Source organism: Lonchura striata, chromosome 6 (assembly GCF_050655825.1).
Source record: "Lonchura striata isolate lonStrDom1 chromosome 6, ASM5065582v1, whole genome shotgun sequence".
NCBI classification, from domain to species: Eukaryota; Metazoa; Chordata; class Aves; order Passeriformes; family Estrildidae; genus Lonchura; species Lonchura striata.
The window spans coordinates 32,881,138-32,901,940 of record NC_140708.1 but is presented as its reverse complement, the minus strand read 5'-3'; the positions used below and the strand labels follow the sequence as shown (position 1 = coordinate 32,901,940).

The 20,803-nt window shown below is 40.8% G+C and overlaps 1 protein-coding gene across 6 annotated transcripts; it reads right to left on the bottom strand.

The window, feature by feature from the left end:
- Positions 1-539: 539 nt before the first annotated feature.
- PLEKHS1 (pleckstrin homology domain containing S1) lies at positions 540-20,384 on the bottom strand. Of its 6 annotated transcripts, none has more exons than XR_014956179.1 (16): positions 20,177-20,384; positions 18,465-18,599; positions 17,950-18,041; positions 17,752-17,858; positions 15,819-15,953; positions 15,039-15,111; positions 14,271-14,378; positions 13,509-13,604; positions 10,342-10,455; positions 9,209-9,324; positions 7,700-7,909; positions 7,373-7,474; positions 6,881-7,016; positions 6,086-6,176; positions 3,812-4,392; positions 540-1,642 (listed from the first exon to the last, which is right to left on the bottom strand). XR_014956179.1 is itself a non-coding variant. In XM_085582802.1 (15 exons), exons 2-14 carry the CDS (start codon positions 18,493-18,495, stop codon positions 6,108-6,110), a joined length of 1,389 nt encoding a protein of 462 aa, XP_085438928.1. In that variant the 5' UTR covers positions 18,496-18,599; positions 20,177-20,384; the 3' UTR covers positions 3,128-4,392; positions 6,086-6,107. The 6 variants fall into 6 exon arrangements, 4 of the variants coding, with proteins under 4 accessions (XP_085438928.1, XP_077640613.1, XP_085438927.1 ...); XR_014956180.1 differs by lacking the exon at positions 540-1,642 and adding an exon at positions 3,128-3,697; XM_085582802.1 differs by lacking the exon at positions 540-1,642 and having other exon boundaries at positions 3,128-4,392.
- Positions 20,385-20,803: the final 419 nt, after the last annotated feature.

Here is a 20,803-nt window from a genome sequence, read left to right as displayed (position 1 = left end):
GACGGGGCAGTGCAGGAGCTGGAATGGGCCCCATTCACCCGGATTTCACACCAAACACAGCCAGAGGGACAGCCAACATCACCACGTGGTGCCACAGCCCACTGGCACGTGTGGCTCACTGGTGTGACAGTGACAGCAGTGACAGCAGTGACCACCCCCTCCTGCAGGCACAGACACCCTCCTGTGTCCTGGCTGCAATGCCAAAACACCCCTGCACTCTTCCCAGCCTTGTGATCATCAGCATGTGTGCCACTGGCACAAGTTAAAAAGACAAATGGATGGAGAAATCCCAGGGTGACCAGACCATTGTGCAGGGGACGTTTCATCCAGGTGCCAGAGAGACTGGTCACATATTTACTCTGGGTTATTTCAGTGTTTTAGCTGACCTTGAGTGCAGGTGCTACTTACAGCCACTTGTCTGATGCTGGGAAATAACCTGAAGCAGACTTTTTTTATTATTATTATTTTAACACCAAATATAACAAAAATGTACTTACAGCAGAGAACTCCTGTTTTACCATCCTTGACATATTTTTTTTCCTATCCACAGTCCTTCTTGCTGTTCATAATTGTTCCTCATGACTGAGTTTTCCTTCCTCTTTGTTCTCCCCCTCCAGCTACTTTTCCACTACTGAGGATTTCTCAGAAATGTTATGCTGCCAAAATTCACTTCTATTCTTAGAAACTGGAGCACAAGGGCAATTGCTTGGAAGCAAAATGACACCTGTGAAGAATGACTTTGGACATTGAATAAAATAGAAGAGGAGCAAATTGGAGGACAGAAGGCCAGAATTCCTGAAGGGCACTTAGTTTCAGGACATTTAACATATAAATGAGGTTATTTTGGCAAAAAGTGTCCTGGTGTAGAATATGTGACTGATCAGTAGATGCTGCTGAGAGCAACTACTCAAAAACAATGGCTTCTCCTGGTTAAAAAAACTGTGCAACCCTCATCCCTGATGGAGGTTGTATCCTTCCAACAGCCTTGATGCACAGACCATGGCTTTATGCTGTTTTACAGGCACAGACAGAAACAGAAACAGATTTCTTGGGAAAACTTATATAGGCAGGAAATAAAAAAGGATGTAGCTCAGTGATGAACGTCACAAACACTCAACATTTTAAAAGGAGGTTAGCATCACTGGTAGCCATGATCTTAATGCTCCCACCAATGCTTCAATTTCATCCTCCACTGCTGGGTTAAAAACAAAACAAATTCTCAGGCACAGATCAACTCAGGCACTCCAGGATGAACAACTGAACATGGCCAGACACTTGCTGGGGCAAGTCCAGTCCTGCTGCCACCAGAACACTTTGGTGCCCCCCAAAGTGCTGGTCCTGCTGTAAGATGGAGCCACCAAGGAGCTGTCAGCAGCAAGCAAAGGGCTCCTTGCAGTGAAGGAATGGTTTCATTTAAAGTGATTTTCCTGTATGAAAGATTGGTATCAACCTTGTCTGGCTTCTCCACTTCTTTAAGGGATGCAATAAATTAGAAGGTGATAAAGGGCCAAAAGGAGCATCCAAAATTCCAGTGGCACTTCTAGGAACTGCCTGGCATGCCCCAAGTTCCTCGCAGTGACTTGCTGGCCAGCCTGCAGGAGGGAAGTGGCTGACTATGGCAAGGCATGTACGTTGTTCATCCCTGGGAAACAAAGCAAAAAAGCCCTTAGAGCATCTCAGATTACCTTGTCATCTCCAGAGACCCAAGGGCAGTCAGTACCTGCACTTCCCAGCCCCTGCTCTGACCAAGGGAGCACCAGCAGGGAAATATCTTTGTAAATATTACTGTGTCCTGAAGTGCTGGAAGAATCCATGTGGATTTGCACAGTGCTTGCTGTGCAGATTTCCAAGAGCAGCACAGATGCTGTGAGCCAGTTCCTTGCAGGGGAGTGGAAACATCACCCAGCGTTCCCTCAGGAGAGTGGGAACATCACCCAGCGTTCCCTCAGGACAATGGGAACATCACCCAGCGTTCCCTCAGGACAGAGCCCCTGAAGGACTCAGGCAAGGCAGTTTCTGCAGGACATCAAGGGTGGCATCTCCCTTGGCATGGAGCCAGCATCTCCCCATAGCACAGGGATCTATGAACCCACCCTGATGCCTGTAACATACTGATCTGATGGAGGCTTTTCCAGGAGTTTTCTGGGAGCTAAAGCAATTGCTAGTATAGAATGTGGTGCTGGAGATCACCTTCATGGTAAGAGGCAGCACGATGCAAATGTGTCTGAAACCACCCCTTGAATTTTACTGAGTGTGTGAGAGGGAATGGTTCTCCTGAGGTCACCAGAAAATCTGGGACAAAACACAGATTAAGCACCTGGTGTCCCCAGCTCACCACAGATCCACTCTCTCTGCAGTGTGCAGGGTATCATCACTCTCCTTTATTGCAGCTCCTCCTCTTTGCATCCCTCTGCAGAAATTCCAGCCACACTGAAGTATGTCTGGTTGTTATTTAGATATACCTGTTATATATATGTAGGTATTTATTTAGATATCCCTATTACATATACAGATATCCCTCCAATACCCCGGCTGGAGGGGCTCTAATAAGAGAATTAAGCATTACACAGAACTTGTCTCTGGCTCACTTCAGGGTGGACACAGATAACCTTTCCTGGCTGGACTCATTCTCCTGCAGGACTTGTGCTCTCTTGATCACTTTATGACTCCAAGCCCAGTTCTCAGAGTGTTGCCCCTGGGAGGAAGTGTGGAGGTTGTTGGTCTGGTTTGTGTTTTCTGTTCATTGGGCTTTTTGTTTTTCTTAACTTCAATTATCTCACGTCAGTACAGAGACTTCCCCTACCATTACTTTCTCTCTCTTCCAGGACTTGCTTTTCTCCTGGGCAATTGCCATCTTCCTAGCTAGATGCTGGAGTAGAAAGAGCATGATTCAAGTTTGGGAATCCACGGGGAAATATCAGCAGCCATTAATGAGTGAGAGCAGCATAGGAACCTGCCACAAATTAACAGCCAGGGGAACAACCTAAATCTTTATTTAAGTGAAGCTTTTTTTTGAAATGGGCTGTTAAGTGACTCAGCTGCAGATTACTGGGAAGTTACAGGTAATCTTTGCATGACAAGGAGGGGCCATATTAGGAGAAAATGAGGTGCTTTGCAGCATACAATGTGTTGTAAATTGTTAGGACATTTATTAATCATATGTGGGCAGACAACTTCACACACCCTACCAGAATTTACTGTACCAATGTCATTTCCATATTGTATCTCTGTAAGTGTTATGAATCAGCCAATATGTGACGTTAATTATCTGCATTTAGCATTGTGCAAACTGACATAATGATCAATCATGGAGTAACACATCTGTAACTGCTTACTGAAGTACAGAATCCCCCAGTTCTCTAAAATATTCTGGAATTGTTCTGTACATGATATATCTAACCAAATCTTGGTTTTGTCCAAAAGTAACATTCTTCCATGGCTGAGAGGTGCAGCATGCAGTGCTCAACATCTGCTTCAGCAGAAGGTTCCATGGAGGTGGCTCTTCTCCCACCACCATGGGGGATCTTCCTCACTAATTCACCTCTTTGGAGAAATGTTTCTTTATGAAGTTCTAGGAAATTTCTTCATGGCTTTGGATTTCCTTTTGATGAAATTCAAAAAGAATTTGAATTCTTTGAACTCAATTTGAATGGAATTCTTTAAGTTTAAATTTCTCACCTCCTTCGTTCATCTCTAACTGGAAACACAAATTATTTGTCTCGTTTTACCATTTTCAGGAACTGATTGAAAAAATGATGGAAGAATGCAGGATGTTTGGTCTAAGAGAAGGGAGAATAGGTAGAAAAAATACCTTCCATAATGAAGATTTCTCTGCAGACAGTGGCAATCCAAATGTTCCCTATGCCCACTGAAAACAAGGCAAGAAAAAAAATCATGTTAATTTTCTTAAAAAATTGTCTAGGATAAATACTTGAAAATAATTTCCTGATTTTTTAAAAGAGATCTTTAAAGATATGAGTCTTGGAACAACACAGAAAAGTTTGGACTTTCCTTTTCCAAAGTTCAGAAGAGCTGAGGCAAACTTTGACCAGGAAAGGTTGAGGACTACATCCTCAGTGGATGCTCTTGAAGTAGGTGATCTGTGATTTTAGGATTCAGGCTGTGAGGACTGTCCTAGCAGACTGACAGAGTTACAGGGCAGGAAGAAGCCCTGGACAGTGACAGTCAGCCATCCCATCCCTCAGGGGCTCCTTAGGCAGAAATGGATTTGCTGTGCTCAAAGCAGCAGTGCAGAGCAAAGGACTCCCATGGCAGCGTTGGAGCAGAGCTCCCAAGGAATGTTTTCTTCCATTTTCAGCCTCTGTAATTCCAGAACTGGGAATTCCCTCTGTATTTATGCAGAATGCAGCACAAACAGGCCTTTGAACACCACTGAAACAGAAAAATAAAAATGTGATCCTTTCCACCTTGAGAAACAAGCATGTCCCAAACACTCTTATCTCAAAAGCAGAAGTGACAGGCTGTGGAAACATTCAGTCTGGAAATTAATCTTTTGAACAGGAGCTGAGTCTGCATAGATTATATACATATTTTTGTTTGCCTGTTTTGAGTTACATGATGCTATTTTCATCTTCAGCTGAATAAAATTTTATAATGATTTTTTTAAGTCCAGCAAATTTGTCAAATTTATTACTGAAATAAGTTGCACCAATGCTGATTTTTAGTGAGTGTAGTTCCTTCCTTACCATAGCAGCCAACTTGGCCTTATTCAGTTGGAGGCTGGATAAAAACCTCCTTTGAGCCAAATCCACCTTAATCAAAGCTTATATAAATCTCTTAATATGAGTAATCTCCTGTGCCTGCTAAACCAAATAGTTATTTTGGTTGTGTCTGGCAAGATAAAATGATCAATACTCAAACTGGGTGATTCTGTCTGTTGCCATATCACTGTATATTGACTCTATCTGTTTTACAACAGTATGGGTGTGTGAAAATTCCCACACAAAGTGTCTGTGTTCATGCAGGGCACAGGTATGTGTTCTCTTATGTCACATCACGGTGCTGGAAGCAACAGAAGCCACTCTAGGACAGGACAAAACTCCCTTTTGGCATCCACTGGAGCACTCCTGAAGGCAGTCCCTTATCAATTTCCCTTTGGTGTGCTATCAGCTGAAAATTGGTCATGTTTCTATGGTAGCAATGCGAGGAAGGCATATCCACAAATAAATATTTACAGGAAACATCCTTGTTTGGGAAACAAATAAGCACTTGCTCTGGAAATCCTGCTGCACCAGTGACATCCCTGTGGTACCACTTGGTAGAATCAAAACATTCTCTGTGAGAAACAGTGAACTCTGTTTGCACTGGGGTGAGGGCACATGCCTTCAGGTACATCATTCCTCTCTGTGGTTTTCCCAGCTGTCTTTACCAGGAGCCCTTTCACAGAACAGGCCAGCCCTTCTCTCTCCCAAATCCATTCATTCCTTTTTCACTTGGGGCTTATCTTGGCTGTCAATGAACCCAAAGGTGCTCCAGACACATTCTTTCTCCAGCCAGCTCTTCTTCCTGTTATCCCTTGGATGTGTTTTTGTGGCTGCATCATAAGAGGAGATAACACAAAAGGAGACCCCACTGAATCACTACAGGACATTTTATACACCAGCCTTGCCTCCAACACTGCAGCTCTTAGCTCACTTGGGCCTTTCTGTAGCTAAGGGGAACCCAGGGAAAACACAGCTTTAGTCCAAATGCTGGTTGTTTGCCCACCTCTAAGTGATTAGGAGTTCACTAATAAACCATTGTAACTCAGTGTAAAGAGGTGAGCAGAGGCACAAACCAGTATTTTCTGCTGAAATGAAAAATATGCACGGTGAAAAGGTCACATAAATTATCTGACCCTCATTTTCTTCCCTGTAACAGAAATACATGGCAACAAGAAATATAAGCCAAGTACATGCCATTCACACCACAAAATAAGTGATGAGGCCATAAAACGAAATCTGCATTCTCCATTCTTTGTACTTTAGCAACAAAAGATGTCCAGCTGCTCAATGAGATGATTATCTCTACATACAATATATCACCTTCTCCTCTCTGATCTTTTCCTTTGAGTTTTGGCACTTACCTAATCATTGAGGTTTTTTTTTTCAGGAACATGAGCAGCCTTTAGCATGGAAGATATCTGAATGTGGAATCCTACATACAGTAAGTTTCACCTTAAAAAGAAAAAAGGGACATTTTTATAGCTTGTTATATTTGGTCAATATTTGTGCAATTATCTGACTTGTATTTGAACTAGCTAAATAAAAATTCTCCATTAAGATAGATGAATATTTTTTTACTTGCTGAGACTGGCTTTCCTTTCTTTAGATGGCAATAACATCTCATGACCCCAACCTTCTCAGCAAAATTCAAATATGAATGTGTTTGGAAATGGATCACAGTTGGGTTAAAGAACATCTCAGAAATGTCCCACATTCTTCAAAAAATACAGTCTCACACAAGGAGATGTGTAGTGCTTGATAAGCAATAGGACATAGGAGTCCAGGGCTCTGCCCTCAGTACCCAAACCACTATAAACATCCACTGGAGGCAATGGTTTATTTCCCAAAACTTGCAATTTATATGCATTAGGCAAAAAAACTTCAAGTAACTCTAGTTTATGGTTGCCCAGTAACATCTCTTGGTGCTGCTCAAACTCTTTTTTAAACTCTGCAGTGCTGACCTTGTGTTCCCCACACAGCTCAGAAATACAGGACACCACATGGGAATGATGCTGAGGAGGTACTTGATGCTGGAGTGCATCATGTCAAATCTAGACCAGAGTAAACTGGTTTGAATTGAGCCTCTTGAAATGCAGAAAAGGGAACTGCTTTATGATTTGGCTCGATCCATTTCAGTCAAGGTTAGTCAAGCTTACCTCCTTTCTCGTGGACCTGCTGATGAAGAAGAAAGCCTCCTCCACACCCTGGGGCTGCAGATCATTCACAGCCACCACATGGTCTCCATGGTTAAACAAACACCCCAGCCTGAGAGGACCAGCCCACTGTGAAATGCTGTGGAGGGCAGACAAGAAAGGAAACACACAGGATGTGCAGTCAGTTGCATTTATAGGGTTGCCCTCTGGAAATGACACACATGTTCAATGACTGTAATTTTTTGATATAGTTCTGGTTGAAACCATCACTAATTATTACACAGCATGCTGGATTCTTTGGAGGCCTTTACAACAGCATTTGAAATACAAATTCAAGGTCACAAAGAATCGGAGAGAGCAGAAGAAATCACTGAAGTGCCAGCATGCACTGCCCCTGCCCTGCCAACACTGCACGTGGGTGTCTGCAGTTGAACACTTCTGTGCCTGTCACTTGTTCCCATCTCACAGACACGGCCACAAGACATCCAGACTTACCATATTCGTCCTGCTGCTTCAGTAAGTTTTAGGTAATTGTTAATATCAGCCAGGGGTACGAAAATATCCAATTTCTGCAGCTGCATCTCATCTGTAACTTGACTGTGAGAGAAAAACATCAGAGACCACAGAATCACAGAACAGCCTAAATTGGAAGGGACTCCTAAGGATTATTGAGTCCAACTCCCTGCTCCTTGCAGACTCCCTAAAACTAAATGCTGTTACTAAAAGCATGACTAAAGTGCCTCTGGAATGCTGACAGGCTTGGCAAGATGAAACCCATGAACATGTCTGTCTTCTTTGCAACCAGCTGGAGAAGACACTTACCTGAGCAGTATAGACAAGTGAACCACTGAGAGGGGTAATGAGTTTTGCCTTCTCTGGAGGGTTGGCTGCAGGCTGGTGCTGCTTTCTGGGAGTTTTGTGCCTTTGTCTGTTTCCAAGTCTCTTGGACATGCACTGCTGTTCTGGCATTTGGGAGGGGATGGGAGCCCATCATGTCTGCACATGAGCTGGCACGTCCCATCCAGCAGCTTACTAAAGAGGAATGATGATAAAAAATTAAGGGGTTTGACAATTCCAGGCACTCTTGCTGTGATTGAAGCTGGATCAAGCAGCCCTCAATAAAGCAAAGAATAATAAGTTCTTGTAGAATATCCAGTGGATGAAATAAAACCTAAGTAAAATAAACAGCCCTTCTAAAAATGGACCATAAATCTCAAAATAAACGTTTTCAGTATGCAAAAACTATTTATTAAGCCTGGAAACATTTCAGCTAACAGCATGCCTTGACAAAGAAACTGAGTACAAATTGTTGGCCTTGGCTGTACTGGGTTCTGCAGGGATGTAAAGCTGCCCCTTAGGAGATGTGATAACTCAGAACTACTTCAACTCATTTTAGTTTTATTTGATAAGCCTTACATTGCCTGGAGCTGACTCCCCATTGTGCCCCAAACAAGACTTTTGGGGTTAGTAGCAAAAGCTGCTCTTGGTACATTTTAACTCAGATGGCATAACCTTGTGAGGTTTTTATAGTTATTCCCTCTGGGGGGGTCCCAAAGACACAGACAAGCTTGAATTAATCTATGGAGATTGTCTGGTTAGTGGGTCTGCATTTCCAGTTGCCTCTCCCCATGTGGGGAGAGCTATCAGCTCTGATAGACAGCTCTCAGCTACTGACCACCCCTCTGGCTCAGGAGGGGTTTACCCTGCAGGCACAATTTTGTTGAGTATTCACTGCTATACTGTGGAGGTTGTAAAGTTTCCTTGTGGCCCTGAAACTGTGACACAAAGTTCAGGTCCTTCTTTGTGACGTGGCAAACACAGTACCTTCAACACACACAGCAACAGAGCTGTTCTCTGCATGGCAGAATGAAAGGGAGGATGTGTCCTAACCCACACAACTTCTTAATGGAAAAGCTGGGAGCTAATGCCCCATCTCTACCTTTCTCTTTTAACCTCTAGATAATGCTGCCTGCTTTGGAGAGCACCTGTCTGAAAGGCTGTCGGAGTTTGGCTGCAGTGATTCAGTAAAGTGGTGAGCTGTTGTCATGAAAACCCAGAAATAAATGAGTCACCAAAGGGTGCTGCATTGTATAGTCAGAGCCTGTGTAAGTGCAGGAGTCTGCAGTGTGAGCTTAAATTTCATATTTATGAGCTTGAATTTGACTCCAGTGTTCTCATGAATGCTGAACTTTGTGAACTAAGACCCAACAAGAACTCCTTCAAACAAGATGCAGCCTCTAGATCTTGTTATGCAAATACCAGAGATGTCAGCTCTATCTCTACTGCTGTGCAACATTTAATTTCCAAAACCTTAATGAAGTTATTACTTACAGTGATTTCATTGACATATAAATGTTCTCCTTTACTGGGCTGTTCTGCACTGGCTTCTCTTGCTCAGGGACATCAGACTCAGCTGTAGGGTCAGGCTTTAATACTTCAGTAGTGCACTGTCAGAAACACAGCAATACAAGGCATTAATGTGATTGCCCTGCCTACAGAAGAAATCCCCATTAATTTCTTTATTTTGTTCAGTGCTCATGCTGTTTAAACATATTGGCTAACATAGCCTGGGTTTCCTCAAATCAGACAATTCCCAGAAACTGGGAGCTAGAAAGGTGCTTGAAACTTAAAAGTTAATGCTGGAACTATTACTGGGACATGACCAGTACTGAAGTACTACCACCAAAAAAAAGAAAAAACCAAAAAAAAAAAAAACAAAACAAAACAAAACAAAAAAAAAACAGTTGTCTTTTAATTCAAGCAGGCTAAAAAGAAGACTTGTTCTTTGGGTGTGCTTGACTTAGAGCACTTAGATTATATGACCACATCACCATTGTTAGTGTCCTTCAGTCAGATGTGCAGTCTGTGACTTCTGCAGAAAACTGACCACTTCTCCTGACCACTTATCTTCTCCTGAAATTAGCCTCCCAAATTGTGTGTCAAAATTTGTATAAAATTAACAGCATGACTTCTCCTGCTGCCTTGTTTCACAGTGAAATGTAGATGCCAAAATCTACTGCAGTGTTTTAAAAGTACTGCTTTTATGCAGCTTACTGGTGTTTCAACAGAATTACATTTCAAAATACATAAAACTAATGTACTGTTACATTCTCCAAATGAAGCTTCCAATTTCAGAAAAAAAAAAAAAAACCAACACTACCCCATTATACAACAGGAAAAAAGTCATTAACAATGAAACAGTCAGTTTGGGGAATTTCAATAAATTCAGCAATATTTTTCTCAAAATGCCACTTTACACCAGGAAGATCCTTTGAAAAAGTCTAGTGTTTTGTTTTTTTTTTTTTCTTGTATGAATATAAACTCTATTACCTATTGCTTTATCAATGCATTCCTTTCCCAAGGTACAAGTGGTTCCTCCTACCAGTTCCTCTTTGGCTCATTAAATGTCTCCTGTGTCCTTGGAGCTGTTAACAGACCAGCAGAACTCCCAGCTGATAAACTACCTTAGCTAAAACACTGCTGGGAGTTTGGTAATAATCTTCTTCGTCCTTTTTGATGTTTTCCTCTGGATCTGACAGCAGCAGGTTTTCCTCACTTCTTCCCAGAATTTTATCCTGCTGAAAGAATGGATTTGTATTTAACAGGCTCAGTTATACAGATTAACATACATTTTTCCTTTTTGTGGAGAAGTAACAGAATCAGCAAATATCCACAGAAAACATGGTAAGATACATTTCTCCTTGAAGTGAGATATGCTCAGAGCCAGCCTATTTTAGAAACAAGGTTTCTATATCTGTGCTCCTGCCTGTATTTTTGAAATTCAATGCACACAGGAAAAAACAGCCACTGGTATTAGTATCTCTCACAGATGGATTAGTGGTAACCAGGCTGTTGCAATTGATTTTATGATCACAACGTGTTATTTTGTTTAAAAATCAAGTGTTTTAAACACTTTGTGTATGAATCTGCTTGAATTTAGGGTCTTTTGTGTGGGAAAAGATTTTCTTTTTGCAATCAGTCCTGAAGTCCTTACATTAAGAAGAAAATCTGTAGGAAATCCAGGGGTGAATTGGGATAAATTTGTCCTTTCAAAGCATCCTTTAACTGCTATCAAATAAAGAATGAATTTGGGATTTCCCTGACTAATGAGAAATTTGTTATCTCATACTTCTCTGTTAACGAAAAGACACTGCAGAAGGCTGGAGCTCTGACATAGAATCCTTTGTGTCCTGAGTGATATTCTGCTTTCATAAATACCTGAAACATTAAATTTGAAGCAATTTGGTAAGCCAAGGAGAAATTAATCCCTCCACCAAGTTTACCTTTTCAAGTCACAAAGAGAAATTATTTATATTTATGTCTCTCTGTTGAGTTCACTATAGTGAAGAATATGGTAATTTGTATTTAGCTGCCTCCCAGTTCAATTCTCTGAGCCATGTTTGTGATGTAACTGTTTTTTATCTCTGCATTTACATCCTTAATTTCCATGGTGAACATTTGAATAATTGCTAAATATGCCATAAATATATTACTGTTTTCAAGGTAAAGTAAATTAAACTATTTACTTTCTTACATGTAACAAGAAAAAAATGCCAATGAACTTTAATTAAGGATGATTATTGTATTTTTTTTCCCTTATTGGCATAGATGGTATTAAAATCAACCCATGCCATGAGAGGCAGGACAAACTTCAAGTGTCTGTGGAACCATAATATGGATTTACACTGGGGAGAAAGCAGACCCTGAAGAAAATTTGGCTGTAGGAAAAGATGGAAATGAGACCTGGAGAACAACTGAGTCATTGTTACCTAAAAGTTCCTTAATTAAAATGACGTGTTGCCCTTAGAGAGAGGAATCCCTCTTTGAAAAAATCAGGTGTGTAACAGATCCCAAGGGTGCCTTGCTGCCTGAAATACAGCAATGCACAGCATAGGGTGATGCAGGGCAGGGCTCCCAATTTTGATGTATTTCAGATGTTGAAAGCTGTTATCAAAATAGCTGATACTGAGTTCCTGAGTCAGATGAGGTTTGGTAGCTCCAAAAGGTGGCTTGAAAAGGAGCCAGGTCCCCAGATGCCTGCAGGGTCCCTGCCAGCATGACTAAACTCACTGACATGGAGAATCCTGTTTGCATTAGTGACAACTACTTAACAAAGAGTTTTCAAGATCTGGGCCTGGATGAGGGAACCACCAATAAAAACCAAAACACATCAGAAGCTTGAAATGGGGACTCACACTGCTAAAAGGAAGTAAAGACAAGGGATTAGTTAGGATGTCAGTTGGCTGTATGTCACTGAGCAGAGAATAGGTCTGGAGATGTTAGCAAATGTTAAACTTATGAGGCAAGACAAATATTTTATCCAATGGACAAATATTGTTTTTTGTTCTCTATACAGCAAGGTTATTTATTTTCACACATGCCAAAACAGAAACATGAGCTCTGTGCTATTCCCTCTGCTTCAGGCTAAAAAGTTAAAATCCAAGTTCTTTATCTTCTAACCTTCATGGTCAGCCTGTCCTAGCCTGAACAGCTGCATATAATACCTGCTCTCTGAGGCATTGTAAGTATGAGAAAAATTGAAAAATAAGACAGAAAAGGTATGTACAAGAAAGAAACACAAAGAAATTCTTGACATACACCCAGAGCAGGACTGGTTAAAATCAGACCAAGGGTTAACTCAGTGCATTTTAGAGCTCAGGCTCACAATTGGATCACTGCAACTTTATAAAGTACTGTGCATCAGCTGAGCTATGCTGACTGCCCATGGCATTGCAATGTAGTTTCAACTATTCACTCCTTTCCACTAAATTTAGCTGTATTATCTCATACTTGCTGTCAGCCTATATACAAGGATGGTGATTGCAGTGTGTGATTTACCACCCTGTTAGCTGTGATAGTAGAACAGATTCTTTGCCCTGTATCTCGTCCTCTCCAGGTCAGAGTTCAATGCATAAATTGTCAATAAAGATGGGTTTAAGCTGCAGAGTGGTGTGGTAGAGCCTTGGTTGTGCCTTGTCTCCTCTTGACTCTGCTGCAAAGGCAGCAATCCATGGCAGAGCAAAGCTGCTGCAGGCACTAGTTCAGGGAACACAGGTCAGAACACTTAGCCACTAATACAAGATAACATTCATCTTTTTATCTTTCCAAATCGCTCCCACTGGATATGGAAGTAAAGTTACTTGAAGACATATTAATGCTGACAGAAGGTCAGTTCTAAGATGTGCCCCAATTTAACAAGCTCTTGTTCTGTAATTTAGTTATATTGACTCGATTGCTACTGGCAAAGGCTGAAGAAATAAAGCATTTAGGAACAACTGTGGCACAGCTGAGACATGTGCAGGGAGGGACAAACCCTCAGCCAGTGCAAATGCAGAACTTTCTTCATCAAGTCTGTGAGAGCTGCCACAAGTTGCAGTTGCTGCACAGAAACTCTGAGGCTCTGACTCCAAAACCCCTGAACACAGGAATTTCAAGCAGGTTTTAGAAGATCATTTTCAGTGGTAAACAAGAAAACAGATTAAATACTCAGGAAGCTTTCATGGTGTAAATCAACTTGATGTGCTAGGAAAGTAGGTGGATAATCTATAGTCACAGATACCCAGGTGAGATAAAATCCAATATTCACTTCTGCAGATGTGAAGGCAAGAGATGTTTGATTTGTTCTGCTCACCAGGCTTGGAAAAACTCCTCTTGGTGAGTCACACTGAGCCTGATGGGTGCCAGGATCTGAATAAGGCCTGTTCTTGTCTTCTGAGAAGCCATTCTCCTGTATACAAAGGAAAAAAGTTGACTTCTCATAAAGATACACTGGAGGTGCTTGACCCACATTGAGCTTCCTTTTGCCTGGCCAGTTGCACAAAATTTTGTGACTACAGAAACTCAGCAATTCCTTGGATGCTATTTCACCCTGACACTGGACTGCAATTGCTGTGGGACAGCAGCAATGCTTTCCCTCCCTTCTATTTAAATATTGAGGGGAAAGTCAGTAAGAGAAGAGGAATTGGATCGAACTCTCTTCTAAGATTTGCAGCCTAAAAAGAGAGAGAGAAATAAAAGCACAATCACAAATAAGGAGGAATGTGGCTAGGAGCTGCCAAAACAATCATCACATGCCTCTGCCAAGGCATGTCAAAGCAAATCTTCAAGAGTTTACTTAATGTTCACTAAAATTTGCCAGTCAGTTGAGACAACCAATGAGTATTGTTTCTCATTGCCTTTATTACATTCAGACTTGGCTCAAAAGTATTTCCCTTGTGGGGACTCTGGTGTTACCATCCAGATCCTACTCAGGAACCCCATCAGAACAGACCACCCAGGTACCCACTGCAGAAACTGTGAACAATTTTTGATAGGAAAAAAAAAACTGCAACAGAAATGTCACAGTCATGCCTAGGCACAGACTCATTAATAAGGACATTATTAATTTGTTTACCTTCTGGTAGCTTTGCCTGTCAGGAAGGCTGGTCATATCTACAGAACTCAGGAAGAGTGGCAAAGAGGAAGTCCGGCTTCTGACTTCTGGATTTGGAAGATCTTGGTTCTAGAAATAAGGGAAAAGCAGTATAAGAAAATAGGCACCTGCTGGGTGTGGGCTAAAATGTACTGACACAAATCACTTGAGCAAATTTTATTTCTAGTGGCTCAGAGGCATTGTCTGCATGGCATTTTTCAGGCAGACATAAATTTGCCCTGCTTGCATTTTGAGCAGTCTGGAGGTACAGGATGTGAGTACTTAGTGCTGAGTCTAAACTGGTGGGCCTGGCTACCTGACAAAGTGCAGAAACTTGGGCCTGAGCTTGAACTACCACGGCTTCCAGCTGATTTACAACATTGACAGACTGATGTAAAACAACATGTTAATATATCCAAAATGCACCAAGTATAACACACAAGTTTTCACTCTGATGCATCACAGGTGTGGTTCATTGCAGCATAATATCAATCTTCTCCTCATTTCCATATAGTTTACTCTTCAAAGAGATTTCTTCAATGTAAAATCAATCCCAGTGCAGACAGACCATGCAATGCCTGCTTGATGTATAAAGCCAGGGTACAGGATTTACATGAAAATGAATTTCTGAATAACCAAAGTCAGAGGCAACTGGCAAGGTAAAGATCAGGAAAATTCTTTTGCACAGTTTTGTAATGAAAAAAAGAAATGGCTTATTTTTTTCTAAGATAAGGTACAGTAACATGTCACCTGAGGGCAGCATCCACTTTTGTCCTCCCTGCAGACTGAAGATATCAGAGTGACCCAGTCGTCTATTTCCTGCCTGAAGGTGGAACAAGAGGAGTGAAAACTTACTGACAGGTAACACACAAGGGCACTTCTTTTACCTATCTACTTCTTTCTATGGGGCCCAAAACAAAAATTCCTGAGATCAAGGTAAAACCCTGCACCTGCCTTTCAGGAAAGAGTGCTTGTGTGGTCACAGCCAGATGGCAAAGTCTGGCTCAGAGAGCTTGGGAATGCATTTGGGCCATCAGGATGAGAAACACGCCATGAAAGGACTGTTGAAGCTGTTTTTCATGCTTGCAATGGATTTAGTTGGATTAATTCTGGAATGCTTCCCATTGAGTGTGAGCTGTGAGAGCCACACGCCAGGGGAAGGTGTTGGGTGCCACGCTCAAGTAGCACTCAGGTATGTGTTTTTCTTCTCATCAGGATTTCACACATCAGCTGCTCTTCTGCAACAACACAAGAAGTCCCCTGACATGCTCATGACTGGGAAATTCAAGAGGAGATGATGGGAAGCAGCAAAAACTTTACCCAGCCATGAGCAAGGGGAGGCAATGCCATAGAAAAACAAGCTGTTTTCCATTGGATCAGGCAGCTGAATCACCTCATCCCAGAGCTGTGCCATCAGTAGCTGAGACACAGAAGGGCTGTGAAGGAGCAGGACCCTTCCCTGGGGCACAGCTTAGTGCTGCATTAGTGTAACAGCACTGTCACTGCTTTTGCACATGGTGCTATGCCCACCTGCTGTCCCCAATGAGGTAGTAACGCCTGTTTCCAGTGCTGATGGACATCACCTGCTCAGGAAGGCACTTAAACATCTTCCTCACCGTTTCCATAATTTCAGCATTACTTATGCCAACTTGAATACTTATGATTCTGTGAAGATAACCACATGAAACATCCTGTATAACTCTACACAGTTACATACAATAGACACACACGTGCATGTCCATACTTTACTCTGTGCACAGCATATGATGAGATCTGCAAGGGAAGACTTAAATATTTTTCCACAGAAAAAGTTGCTCAAGAAAATAAATGCACACATTCAAAAGAGGTTGTCTTTAAATGAAGAAAATCTCCAGGCCCAAAAAAAAAAAAAAACAAACAAAAAAAAAAAAACAAAACATATATATATATATATATATATATATATATATATATATATATATATATATATATGTGGGTCTCAGATTCAGTCAAAGAAAGAAACTGAGAGTTTCTAGCCAGGCAAAAAGCCTAAAAGCCTGGGAAAGAGCTGGGAAAGAATGTAAATAATTCTTTATCTCTCTTGTTTTTCACATTGTTTATAGTTAAGTTCTATCACTGTGCATCAAGCACTTTGCACCAATGATGTGGGTTGTTTTCACTTCAGAACCAATGGATTTGGGTTTTACGAAGCTCTGTATAAAAGAGCAGTGTATTTTGAATACACCAGAGTCTACTTTCACAGCCTTCTGAGTCAAGTCTATTCATTCCCGCCATGCCTTGACAGTGATATATATTATATAATATTTATATATAAATATATAAAAATATATATTATATATAACTTTTCCAAAGTGCCCAGATTATGGATCCTCATATCTGGAAAAAGGGGATTTTTGTTTAATTCAGAATCTTGAAAAGAAACAAGTAAGAAAAATTTATTGTGGAAGTTTTTTAACCGCTATAAAACAATAGATTTGATTTGAAACTAATTGTGTATTAATAGTATTTTAATGGAGGGGAAGAGGAACAGAAGTACTCTTAATGGGTACTTGAAGCACTTGAAGCACTACTTCCATTAACTTCCAAGAAGCCAAATTAATAAAAGTAATAACAACAATAATTATGGTAATAATGTAACCACAGACCACTGAGCAAGCTGCAATATTTTTGAAAGCTTCACAATGTAAATCCTTTTAATGGAAGAAACACAACAGCAATGTGGTGAGTGATCTCCTTGCCTAACAATACTCCAGGTGGTTGCAGTATTAACCCCTAGATCTGACAGGAAAATGTTTACATTTTGCATTACATCTTCTGCTTCCCTTGCACATATCTCATACCACCCATGGCCTGGTGAAGGGTGCCAGTCCAAAGGCAGGGATGCTCAGTCTTGCTGCAGGAGGCATGTGCTGACAGGAAGGAAATGACCAACCCAAATGAGCCAAGCAGGGCAATTTCTTGGCAGAATAAGAGGTTGTGAACAACCCCCAAAGGGTTATGAGAAGTCAGGAGACCTCTGCACAAACCTGCAAAGCACTTTGTGAAGCTGCAAGCTGGGAAAGGGTGTGTGCCACAGCTGAGAGTGGCACTGCCTGTCCTTATTCACATGGGAATGAAAGCATGGCACTGCCCTCACAGGAGGTAAAACGTGCTCTACTGCAGGAACTCAGCCCGTGGGATCCTGGAGCCAAACCAGGTATCTCACTGGGAAATACATCACAACATGACTCACACAAAAGTAAATTATAATAAAGCTATTCAGGATTTCCACTTCTATATATATCATAGTTGCACCCAAAGCTGACAAATCCCAAGGGACTCTTCTGTGGAGTTAATTGGGTTTGAATCAAGAACCCAATCCTGACTTGTTCAGTCAGGAACAAGTGCTTGTACAATCAGTGGCCATTGAAGAGTGCTGATACATGACTTAAAATAAAAAAGATGATGCATTTGAGCTACATACTGATCAACAGCTATGGAGCCTTTCACGTGTTGGCCTTTTAGATACTTCAGGATGTAATTCCCTGTGCTGGATTTGGACAGGACAAAAAGACGCCTTTTCCAGGAATTCTGCCAAAGAGAAAGCAATTTGTCTCTCATTAAAATTCAGGATAGCAGATATGAGGGATTGCTGAAGTATGACTAATCTGAGCTAGTATACCTGTGAGCTGAAAAGTTGAGGAGGTGGTGATTTGATGAGGAATCCGTCCTTGCAGACTCCACCTTCAGGGCAAAATGTAGTTTGAATTCTCACTAATCAAAGAGAAATGAACAGAACCATTACTTAACTTGCTGCCAGATAATCTCTTTAAAAAGACCTCTTTGAACTGGCAGTTGTTGCTTAGCACTGGGTTTCTGTGCTTAAATGGCCATAAGATAAACATAAATCAAAGCTATAAAATATAGAGTCAGGCCCTGCTTCCCTTATGTTAATGCTGACAGCTGGCCCAAAGTGCAAAGTAATGGTAGTGAAAATGTAGGGGTTCAGAAGATACCATGAGCTGCTGTCTTATTTAACTGATCTTATTTAACTTTAGGGGTCTGGTCTTCTTTAGCTTCATAATTACTGATATGAAATGCACCCCTACAGAAATTTATAGATGGCAGTCAGTCAAGTAAGGATAGATCATCTCACAACTTTACTACTGACAAATTTTAGTATAAGAAATTTTGTACCTGCAGAATTTCTTTTACTTGTAGAAGCCATCCTAATTGTTTCTTCTACCCAGATAACAAAAAGAGCAAAAATGTTGAAGCTAATTCCTTTCAGTTTGCTTGCTGCTGAGCAGCATTTCACTGCACACACAATTGCTGTTGACAAAATAACAAAAATCTTACAGTTACAACAGTTAATTTTCATGCTGATGATCAAAATACATAAAACAGCCATAATAACTATTAATTTAAATGTATTTATAAATAATTTATATCCTATTAAATTACACAGTATATGCTACATTTGTTATTTTATAATACAATCACAAAATTACAAATAACAAATATAATTTACTTTCGTAGGCCAAAAAGACAATTTGCCTAGAAGTGATGAGGGCTGCCAAGAGAACTTCACTTGTCCCTTCCTTTTGCACTAGTCACAACACATTTAACCTAGGAATACTGCCTCCATGTATGTTACTGACACTGCTTTGCCAGTAGGATCAGTCCTGTATAAAACTGGCATAACTTGGCCTAAAGAGTTTCAAATACATGTTTATAATACAATTATAATACTATGGCAATTTTAATAATTTGCAAGTTTATCATATTAATACAATGCCTTTTTAAAAGTTCCCCTTTGCCTTACCTCACAACTCTCATTCCCTGCAAAATCAGATCTTGGCTGGAGGCTGCTGTACCTACAAGGAGGTTGCACAGACCCTCTTGTGCCACCTGAAGTCACAGAGCCTCTCCTGGGAAAATCTGAAGGATTACAAGTGCTGTTCTCTGGTTACTGAGAACCCTGGATGCAGAGAGAGATTTAAGGGCTTTCCTTTGTTTCTCTTTCTTCCGTGATTTACTCCATGGTGCCAGAAGTAAACATGGTCCAGGCAGGAGTAGGGTGGTCAGGAATGGGTGGGTTATACATGGAATTTTACCCCTAAAACACAACTAAAACTATAGACTTTCATTCCTCCTGCTCCAGGCTATAAACGGGAATGAACCACTGCAAGCTTAGGTTCATCTGTGGTTTCTGTACATTTTTGTTTGTATTTTTTTTGAGTTTTTTTCAGAGAAACTTTTCCCATTTTTGCCTTTTGGGAAGAAAGATTTGTTGTACAAATGCCATGATAAACTTAGAAAATTTGCTTCTAGAATTTTCATCTGTTGCCTAGCAGAAAAATAAAAGGACAAAAAAGCAATTTCCAAAATTAAAAATGACTGTACACAAAGTCAATAGTAGGGGCACACACCTGGGGTTGCAATGAAAGGTAATGTACTGCTCTGTTCAATGTGACTGACAGTCACCTCAACTGGCAAATGCTGCAATTACTACAGAACAATATTCCAAGAGTCTCTGACAGGATAAAAGTCTCTTCTGGATGTCAGCAAAAGTCAAGATTTGCATGTGGGAAGACAAATGTGAGATTAGTTGTGCTATCTCACTCTGCCTTTTGGGAAAAAAATTAATTGTTACATCTAATTGTCTTTTCAACAGAAAGCAACATTGTAAACAGGTTATGTTAATTCAAAATGCCAATTCCATGATTATACCCTCTCAGATTTTTGTATGCCAGGCATTAAGGGATTTGATTGCTTCAAACCTTTTGAAATGCAATGAGACATTTCAGTCAAAACGCAAATAAAATGCCTCAAATCATTGTGATGAAAGCTATTACAAAACTTCAAAAATTTCCAAGATAAGGAAAACAAACTGTGCTAATACTTACAAGCAAAATGTCTTCATGATGAAGAAGGTTGAGAAGTACACCTTCAAGTAAATCCAGTTTCCCTGTGCTGTCTCCTGCAGCAAAACGTGGTGAGCCCTTGCCCTGCTTTGTGACTGCCCTCTTATAGTCCATGCAGAAATACAAACACCCTGAAACCTGACCCAAGGAAATTCCTGTTTCTGCATGGGAAGTAACTAAAGACTGCTCTGGAAAGGGGAAATCCAGAAGATTAATATTCACTTAGAAGCAATGAAAAATATGCACATTTGAGGTAGTGATAAATGTCTCCCACACAGAAAAAAAAAAAAAAAAAAGCCTGGAGACAGCCTGGTTTTGTTGGTTCGGCTTTCTGAACAGTCCCTTCATTTCCTAAACTGTTTCTAAGGCATAATATCCACCCCTGACTGGAATATAAAGCAGCAGTAAGAACCCTTAAAGATCATAAAAGTACCATCAATTGAAATCTATTTCAGATTTAAACAGCATTCAGTTAAACATACAATGGTGAAGCAGGATTTCTTATGCTGCCTATGTCATGACAAGGTAATTTCAGAGTTAGTCTTGGCCAAAAGTGGATTTTTGTGATTCTCTCCAGAAACATTCAGTGTATCAATAATGAAAGTGGAT

Coding starts and splice junctions, on each gene's coding strand:
- PLEKHS1 (XM_085582802.1), bottom strand. CDS start 18,495: ATGGCTTCTACAAGTAAAAGAAATTCTGCAG. Junction 7,017..7,372: donor GAAGCAGCAGGACGAATATG/GTAAGTCTGGAT, acceptor TGCCCTCCACAG/CATTTCACAGTGGGCTGGTC. Junction 6,177..6,880: donor GCAGGTCCACGAGAAAGGAG/GTAAGCTTGACT, acceptor TTTCTTTTTAAG/GTGAAACTTACTGTATGTAG.